At 39.7% G+C, this 9202-nt stretch overlaps 1 protein-coding gene across 5 annotated transcripts in view; it reads right to left on the bottom strand.

Annotated features, from left to right (window-relative positions):
• Positions 1 to 3474: 3474 nt before the first annotated feature.
• Positions 3475 to 9202, bottom strand: part of ankrd27 (ankyrin repeat domain 27 (VPS9 domain)) — a 95397-nt gene continuing 89669 nt past the window's right edge. For 4 of the 5 annotated variants that reach the window (XM_072596149.1, XM_072596151.1, XM_072596152.1 and 1 more), the window contains 4 exons: positions 7826 to 7940; positions 7367 to 7457; positions 5519 to 5591; positions 3476 to 4345 (listed from right to left, as the gene is read on the bottom strand). In XM_072596149.1, coding sequence (XP_072452250.1) covers positions 4022 to 4345; positions 5519 to 5591; positions 7367 to 7457; positions 7826 to 7940 — 603 coding nt within the window. In that variant the 3' untranslated portion in view covers positions 3476 to 4021. Of the gene's footprint in view, positions 4346 to 5518; positions 5592 to 7366; positions 7458 to 7825; positions 7941 to 9202 lie in introns of all 5 variants that reach the window. The other variant, XM_072596153.1, reaches the window with a different exon arrangement.

Raw genomic sequence — 9202 nt, 5'->3', positions numbered from 1 at the left:
AAAGCACATAGTAGCAAATTGGGATGTTTGGCAAGTAATCTAAATACTTAACACTGTAGATAAACTCTTATTAAGAGTTCAAGCCAATAAGATTAAACCATTCAGCTGTTTAAATCTCTGCGGGTGTCCTTGGAGAAGGAGCACGCGGGTGTCCACTGACACCCTGGAGTTGTGACTGGCCACTTGAGTGTTTCCTTCCCTTCTGGAGAGACTGGATCATTCTGTGACTGTGACCGTGCGAGGACTGTTCCTGTTGCTGCTTGGGAAAAAAAAAAGAAAAAAAAAAAAAGAAAAAAAAAAAAAATATATAACCAGGAGATCCCTTTGGAGACTGGATCATTCTGTGACTGTGCAAGGACTGTTCCTGTTGCTGCTTGGGGCCTGCCTCCCTAAGAAAAAAAAAATTAACCAGGAGATGGGGGTTGTTAGGGCCGACTGCCTGCCCCTCTTCCGGGGTTACGTTAGAGCCCGGGTGTCCTTGGAGAAGGAGCACGCGGTGTCCACCGACACCCTGGAGTCGTTCAGGGAGAGGTGGGCGCCGCAGGGAGTGGAGTGCGTCATTTCTCCCTCCAACTCTATTTTGATTTAGTCCCTACCCTCCCCTTCACTGTTTTGCTCACACAGCATTGCCCTGTGGTTTGAAGGGCAGTGCTTGTCACTGGCCACTCGGGTGTCTTTCCTATCTTCCTGGTGGTGGAAATTGAATAAAGATTCGTGCACTTTGTGAAAAAAAAAAAAAAAAAAAAAAAATAAATCTCTGCGGGTGTCCTTGGAGAAGGAGCACGCGGTGTCCACCGACACCCTGGAGTCGTTCAGGGAGAGGTGGGCGCCGCAGGGAGTGGAGTGCATCATTTCCCCCTCCAACTCTATTTTGATTTAGTCCCTACCCTCCCCTTCACTGTTTTGATCACACAGCATTGCCCTTTGATGTGAAGGGCAGTGCTTGTCACTGGCCACTCGGGTGTCATTCCTATCTTCCTGGTGGTGGAAATTGAATAAAGATTCGTGCACTGTGTCTTTTCACTAAAAAAGAATAAAGAAAAAAAAAAGAAAAAAAAAAAATAAATAAATCTCTGCGGGTGTCCTTGGAGAAGGAGCACGCGGTGTCCACCAACACCCTGGAGTTGTAAAAAAAAATAAATAAATAGGAGTGTGGAGATCACATGAAAAAAAATACTGACTCAGCATTGTCCTCCGAGAAGGGCACTGCTGGTCACTGTCCACTCGGGTGTTTTCCCCATTTTGTTTGGAGAATTGGATCAGTGTAGGACTGTGACTGTGTGTGTGAACACGTGCAAGGACTCTCCCTGTTGCTGCTTGGGGCCTGCCTCACTGCTGCTGAAAAAGAAAAAAAAAATAAATCTCTGCTCAGGTAGTTGAGGCCAGCTAGGATAGTGCCACGTCAAATGGTGCTGATAACACCAAGATTGTGGTTTCAGGCAGCACGGTGGTTCAGTGGTTTGCACTGCTGCCTTACAGCACCGGGGTTCCAGGTTTGATTCCAGCCTTGGGCAACTGTCTGTGCAAATTCCACATAATCTCCTTGTGCCTGCGTGGGTTCCCTCCCATGGTCCAAAGATGTGCAGGTCAGGTGAATTAGCTATGCTAAATTGCCCATAATGTTAGGTGCATTAGTCAGAGGGAAATGGGGTCTGGGTAGATTATCCTTCAGAGGGTTGGTGTAGGAAATCTAATCAAAACTGACATCTGCATTGCAATTAAACAGGACTGTGTTCTAGCACTGAGTTTACATGTTCTTTGCAATTATATGCTTTCATTCATCTACAGGAGCTCTCTCGAAGTAACTTTTGTATCGCTAATTAATCCAAACTACGTTCTTCTTACTTCCTACATTTTGGCAAAGAGAGATAGGTATATCACCATAAGGGATCAGTTTTAGCACTAGTGTGCTTTGAGATATTTAGTTAACCCTCACTAGACAGGGTACAATTTAAATGATTACAGATGCTACAAAAGTCAAAGTCAACAGCAATAAATGATAATTGAAAAAGACTTAAGGAGCATGCATGCCAGATTGGAACAGGCATGTGGGTGATGCCATTTACTGTCGAGAACTGAAATTATGCAGTGGTTTTTAAAAAAAGGAGAGGCAAAAGGAACTAAATAGCAGGCAATATAATAAGTGCTTCGTAAAAGATCATGTAGACATTAAGTACTTCAAATATTAGGGTTAGATAATTTTGTTAAAATGGAAGCTTGGTCAGTGAGTTTATTTTACAACCAATTAATCTTATGCTTATTTACTTGGCATGATTAGAATACTTACCATCATGCAACAAATTAAGTCATGACTGATTATTCAAATTAAATTAGTTGCAAAATTGACCAGTGGAAACTTATAGAAATAAAAGTTAATCTAATATTTAGAAATAAACTATATTTGATTTTGGAATCATTATCAAAATTCTAGGTTATAAAGAACTTTTAGAAACTTTACCTTGTATCCTTTGGTAAAGTGTATAACTTCCTTTTCCTCCAACAATGTAGGGAAGCACAATGGTAAAAGTGGGCCTCTCAGTGCCAGTGACCCCCGGTTCAATTCCACCCTCAGGTATGGTGTTTGCACATTCTCCCTCTGTGTGGGTTTCCTCAGGAGGCTGTAGTTTCCTCTCTCAGTCCAAATATGTGCAAGTTAGGTGGGTTGGCTATGCTAGCTTGTCCATAGTGTCCAGGGATGTGTATGTTAGGAGGATTAGCCATGGGAAATGCAGGGGTACAGGGAAGAGGGTAAGGTGAGGTACTTTGCGGACTGGCAGTGTGGACTCAATGGGCTGAATGGCCTGCTTCCACACTGTATTCTATGACGCTATAGCCAGAATACACACTCATGGAACCTATTCCATCATATTAACTTCTTCAAAACCAAGATGTGGAGGGGCTAGTGTTGGACTGGGGTGGATAAAGTTAAAAATCACTATAGCAGGCTATAGTCCAACAGGTTTATTTGGAAGCACTAGCTTTCGGAGCACAGCTACCTGATGAAGGAGCAGTACCTCCGAAAGCTAGTGCTTCCTAATAAACCTGTTGGACTGTAACTTGCTATTATGTGATTTTTAACTTCAAAACCAAGACAGTCCTATGAACAAAATGTGATACCTAGGAACAGCTGAAGGATCATCGCTCTGGAATCTCTGACATTAGAGACACTTGCAAATGCATTCAAACATCAACTCAAGAAAGCGTATTTTACTGAATTCAGTTGAGATACACACAAGATTACAAATAGACTAGTGTATAGTAAAAATGATGTTATTTGCAAAATTAGCATTTAATATGTTTAATCTGGATGTTGCTAAAATAGTGTCATCAAATATTGCAACCAAGGGACCCAAATGATGATGAAAATTACTTTAAATTGGTTACACTTGCAGTGTTCATTGTATACCCTAAAATGATGGCTGGGTCGAGGGGTAAATAAAATAATAGCAATCTTTTCCACAAAAATGTTTATTTTTGAATAATTTGTTTGTTTATATGAGTAGTAACATTGCACATTTATAAAATTAAATAAGGCACACATTGTTATAGAAAGTCCTAGAAAAATACAGACACCAACAGAAACAAACTTTATTTGTGCTCAATAGGAATTGGCAGGAGTTTAAAAAAATACATTTTTGATGTTTTAATGTTAAAATCACTGCCAATAATCAAGAGTGGTTTTTTTAAATATATACACACAAAAATACAGATGCATGTCTAATGGAATACTACACAGTAGCTCATGGACAAAGCTCCATTTCCCTATATATGTGCAAAGTAAAATATTGCTACTGCAATACATTTATCCATAGAGTTAAGTGCTTTCTCCTTTGTGACTGCACAGTGGAAGTGAACTTCATACTTAGGTGACAATTTTTATCCAAGGTTTCAGTTTTAGTAGATCAGTTTTCCAGCTGAAGTAGGTAGTGAGCATTGCAGTCCTTTCATGTGTGCGTACATTATGTGAGGTACCTACCTGGAGGCATTTATATTAGCAACTCCTTTATGAACAGTTTTTGGTTCATAATTCACCAATATCTTTGTGGTTGCCTACTTTTGCAACATCAACTGTCTCAAAATCTGGTGAATCTTGTGAATGATTACAAAGTTCTCCACACATTCCCACAAATTCGGTGTTTCCATTTACATCATTCAATTTACTGGGTAAACATTTAATAAAACCTGTATCCCTCTTGTTTTGATAATTAGTCTCTGTATGGTTTGCTGCAATTAGCTTTTCTTTCTCAGTTTCAAGGTCAATGGCATAATTAAGAAACAATGCTGCACTGTGGTCCTTTGTTTCAGTTTGCTTCAATTTTCTTTTGTCAAAAGTCTTGATTGCCAACTGTCAGATCAAATTATAAAAACAATGCAAGGATATATAAATTAGACTACTGACTTGTTAGTAATAAAAAAAAGCTTTTCAAATATTCTTAAACTGTTCAGTTTATTTGAAAAAGGTGTCAAATCCAAATTAACAAGGCTCTACCTAGATCATGCTGGGAGCAGAGTCCTGGTGAATTGCATGGACTAGGGCTGTGCATCAGGCTAGAAACGAAATAGGCAGGGCTTCAGTTGCATGGAGAATTATGGAAAAAGTTAAAGGGACAGGGAGCACTCTGAATAGGTTATTGAAGTTTCCAGAACAACTAACAAGATAGAGTATGGAAAAGGTCAGGAATTTAACTTCAGGCATAGCAGATAAAAGGGACAACTATGACAAGGGTGTAGTCAATGCAGGACTGAGTGTTGTATTTAAATGCAAGAAGTATAGAAAATAAGGAAAATGAGCATGTAGGAGAGATTGAAATTGGCAGGTACAAAGTTGTGGTCATCGTGGACCTATTTGCAAGGGGTCAGGGTTGCCTTGTTAGTAAGAATTGAAATTAAATTGATAGCAAGTAGTAACAGAGTCTGAAGGCGTAGAATCCGTGAGGGTAGAGTTGAAGAAAGGAAAACAAAATACCGAATGGGAGTTATGTACAGGCCTCCTAGCAGTAGTCAGAATGTGGGCAGAAAATAAATCATGGGGAACTTCAATAGGTTGGGAGTGGATCTCAAGCAAAGGAATTCAAGGAATATGTAATTTTTTTTTTTGCGAAGTTTAATGGTACAGCCAACTAGGAAACAGGCAATTCTGAATTTGGTAATATGTAATGAGGCAGATTTGATTGGGGAGCTTAAGGTGAAGGAACATCTAGTGACCATAACATGTCAAGATTTACCCTGCAGTTTAAGAGAGAAAAGCTGAAATCAGATGTAACAGTATCACAAGGGAAAGAAGTTTAATCCCGATAAATGTGAGGTGCTGCATTTTGCGAGATCAAATGTTAAGGACAAGCAGACAATTCACAGCAGGATCCTGAACAGCATTGGTGTCCATCAAGATCTTGGAGTGCAAGTCCATAGCTTCCTGAAAGTGGCTTGCTTGCCTTTATTGCATGCCATTATTTGCATCAGATGGTATCATGATTTTCTTATAATTATCTGGCAAAGTTAATCCAGTTAGATTTCATACCTGATGGATTAGGAGTTCATCAAATTCAGGGCTGCTTTTATCTCTTGTAACGGTCTTCTTTAAATTCTCAGACCTACAGACAAAGGTTTAACCAAAATGCTTTCAATGTCTTGAAGGGTCACATTCAGATCAAGGTGCAGTTTTTTTTAATCCCATCTAATTTGATTGGTTTCTATGGAAATACCAATTCTTCTGTCATCCTCTTACTTCATGAGTAAAAACAAACATTTCCATTTTTTTTTCCTCTTTTCCCATTTTTGGATTTTACTCTAGATAATTTTTTTTGAGGTCCATTATCTGAAACCACTCACATAAGCACATTCTTGCACCCAAACCTGTGATATATTCTTTCCCTTGTGAATATCTAACTAATCTGTAGTGAGGCCAGGGATCAAACTGAAATTCACCTGAAAGCAGAAGCCAACTTTGAGAGAAACAAGTGAACAGACATTTTAAAAAAAAGGGTGGCTGACAGTGAAGCAAAACACATAATTGTAACCGGATTACTTAATTAAAGCAAGATAAACAGAAAAATTCTCAAACATTCAAGACATTTTTGAATTACCATCTTTTTAAAGAAATGTTCAAATTGCTGGTTCAAAATTTGACATATGACATAACATTTCCTATTCTTTTACGGAAATAGGAAATGTAGACATAATCCTAAATTTGGTAAGAAAACAGAGTTAACAGTCTTTTGACTCTTCAGAGCACATGATGCTGCCAGACCTGCTGAGTTTCAACACCAAGTTCAGTTTCTGTTTCAGATTTCCAGCTTCTGCAGTTCTTGGTTTTACTTTATGCCAAATTTGGGGCTAAGTTATGAACAAATGCATATATTTTAAAAGATTTATAAAAATAATGCAGCTTGTTATTAATTAACAGCTTCCTAATAACTTTTTAAGTTCATTACAATTTTAAAAATAAATGATAGAGTCCTAGAGATGTACAGCACGGAACTAGACCTTTTGGTCCAACTCGTCCATGCCAACCAGATATCCCAACCCCAATCTAGTCCCACCTGCCAGCATCCGGCCATATCCCTCCAAACCCTTCCTATTCATATACACATGCAAATGCCTTTTAAAATGTTGCAATTGTACCAGCCTCCACCACATTCTCTGGCAGCTCATTCCATACACGTACCACCCTCTGCATGAAAAAGTTGCCCCTTAGGTCTCTCTTATATCTTTCCCCCCTCACCCTAAACCTATGCCCTCTAGTTCTGGACTTCCTGACCCCAGGGAAAAGACTTTGTCAATTTATCCTATCCATGCCCCTCAATTTTGTAAACCTATATAAGGGATAAAAAGGAGGAGAAAGTGAGGACTGAGGATTGCAGATGCTGGAGATCAGAGCTGAAAAATGTGTTGCTGGAAAAGCGCAGCAGGTCAGGCAGCATCCAAGGAGCAGGAGAATCGACGTTTCAGGCATCAAAAGGGCTTATGCCCGAAGCATCAATTCTCCTGCTCCTTGGATGCTGCCTGACCTGCTGTGCTTTTCCAGCAAAACATTTTTCACCTGTAAGGGATATGTGAGCAAGTTAATCAGGAACGAGCTATGTAAAAGGTGGCTGTCTGGTTTGGACTATAATCCAGTTCAAAGGAACAGCAGTTACAACTTCATTCTCACTCATTTCAAAATTCCATCCTAGATAATTTTATATAATGGAATCATACGCTGCACTGTAAGCTTGACCACTTACAACATACCCAGAAAACCTTCTTGGCAAAAGTTTATACACATCAAAAGTAGCCCAAATTAATTAAGCTAACATTGATAGATAGTAGTATCTACTTTGTATCTTTACTGAATCTACATTCTTTTCCACATTAGAGTTGTACTTACCTGTTAAATTTCTGAATGGATTGCATAAGCTGAATCCTTTTTTTATCAGTGATTTTATTAACTTCATCTGGCCTCGTAACAAATGCATCAGCTGAAAAGGAAAGTAGGTGGTTTTGATACTGAAATGGAAACAAGCAAATATAGATTTCCTTTCCTCTCACTTCAATTCCTTTATCAGAAGACAGCACTACAAGTGGCAGTCACCCTCTGGCTATTCAGCTTCAGGTATCCATGCCAGGCAGAATGTTGTCCTCACTTCATGTCCCTGTATAAGAATTTTCAGCTGTGGGAATCTTGGCTCACTTTCCCAGTTTCTGTCATGACTGTCAAATAGACAATCCATGCCACGAGCACAGGAACAGTAGCAAACCAGTAAAGGATTTGAGAAAAACCTACAAATTAAAGAAACCCACAGTCCAGAACAATTTACTTTATGATTAACTTTAAACAACTTCTTACATTTCTTTCTGACATCAGCTGACTTTATCTTCCGGGCAGCAGTTAGTCTGAATACTCCATCTTCGTCGGTTACCTGAGCAGATGCTGTTTCCAGGATTTTCAGAATCTCTACATTCTGGACAAGTAAAACAGAAAATAAAAAGTGATGTGTAATTTCTTTTATTTATAAAATGTATCATTCTTCAATATTTAATATTCAGTATTCATTTAATCTGGATTAAAGTCATCACTTTATATGCAGCAAATCCTGGCTGAATTATACCTCAACATAATTTGTGCATCTTCTCTATACCTCTTTATACTTACAATAAGCCTTACAATAATAATCAATCTCAGTGTTGGAAATTTAATTTGACCAAAAATCCACAGCCTTGTCAGGAAAGTGCTCCAGTCAGCGCATGAAAGTGCTTCTCAATTTTGTGCTTAAATAGTCTAACATTAATTTCAATTTTGTGTCCTTTTGTTTTGGATGCTCTCAAATAGAATACTTTATCTGAATCTACTATTTACTCCTTCATAAATTTAAAAGACTTGATTAGATAACCCCTCAACCTTTCAAACACAAAAGGAATACAAAATACAACTGACCCTCATAACCTAACTCTCTTTGACAACCTGCATTTACACAGTGCCTTTAACATAGCACTGGGAAAGGCTTCAGGAGTAAACCACAAGGAAAAATCCGAAGCAGGGGGCCCCAAAGATAGATCGTTGTTATCTACAACCTTGTCCTGGCAGCTCCTGCGACGGCACTGGTACCAAACTGTAACGGCTCTGCTGTTCCTTTGGATTAGCCAGTGTTGTGGAGAGGGGGAACGTGCTTCATGGACAACAGCTTGGCCCTATACCACACCGCCTAGGCTTGCATCCTACCACTACTGTACCTGGAGAGGACTCTCCACCCGCTTCACCTGCAGCGTCGACACAACACGAGGGGGCAGCAGATACTAGTTTTGTGTCATCGCAAGATCGGCGTAGAACACAATGGTATCAACCATAGGGGGGATTTTCGGATCCCAGTGAACAGCTATCACCCGCCTCAACCCACTATCCTCATTGGGTGAATGGGGATTAGGAATTATCATGACAGCAGATTGTGATCATTGCACCAAGAACAAAAAAAAGACCAGCTCTAAAACGGAGAAGATGGAACGTCTGGACAATGATGACCGGCCTCTCAAACCCTTCAGGACATCAGCGACTCTAAGAAATCAGCCGTCATAAATAACAGGCTCAAGGAGACTCACCATGGGTCTAGTTGCCCTCCAGGAAACAAGGCTGACAGAGGTGGGTTCACTGAAAGAGAAGGACTACACGTTTTACTGGCTGGGGAAGGGCTCTGAGAGCAGGGGTCAGCTTCACAGTGACGAACAGTCT

This window comes from Chiloscyllium punctatum, chromosome 26 (assembly GCF_047496795.1).
Source record: "Chiloscyllium punctatum isolate Juve2018m chromosome 26, sChiPun1.3, whole genome shotgun sequence".
Taxonomy (NCBI): domain Eukaryota; kingdom Metazoa; phylum Chordata; class Chondrichthyes; order Orectolobiformes; family Hemiscylliidae; genus Chiloscyllium; species Chiloscyllium punctatum.
The sequence above is the reverse complement of the archived record's forward strand: the minus strand, read 5'-3'. Positions and strand labels throughout refer to the sequence as shown.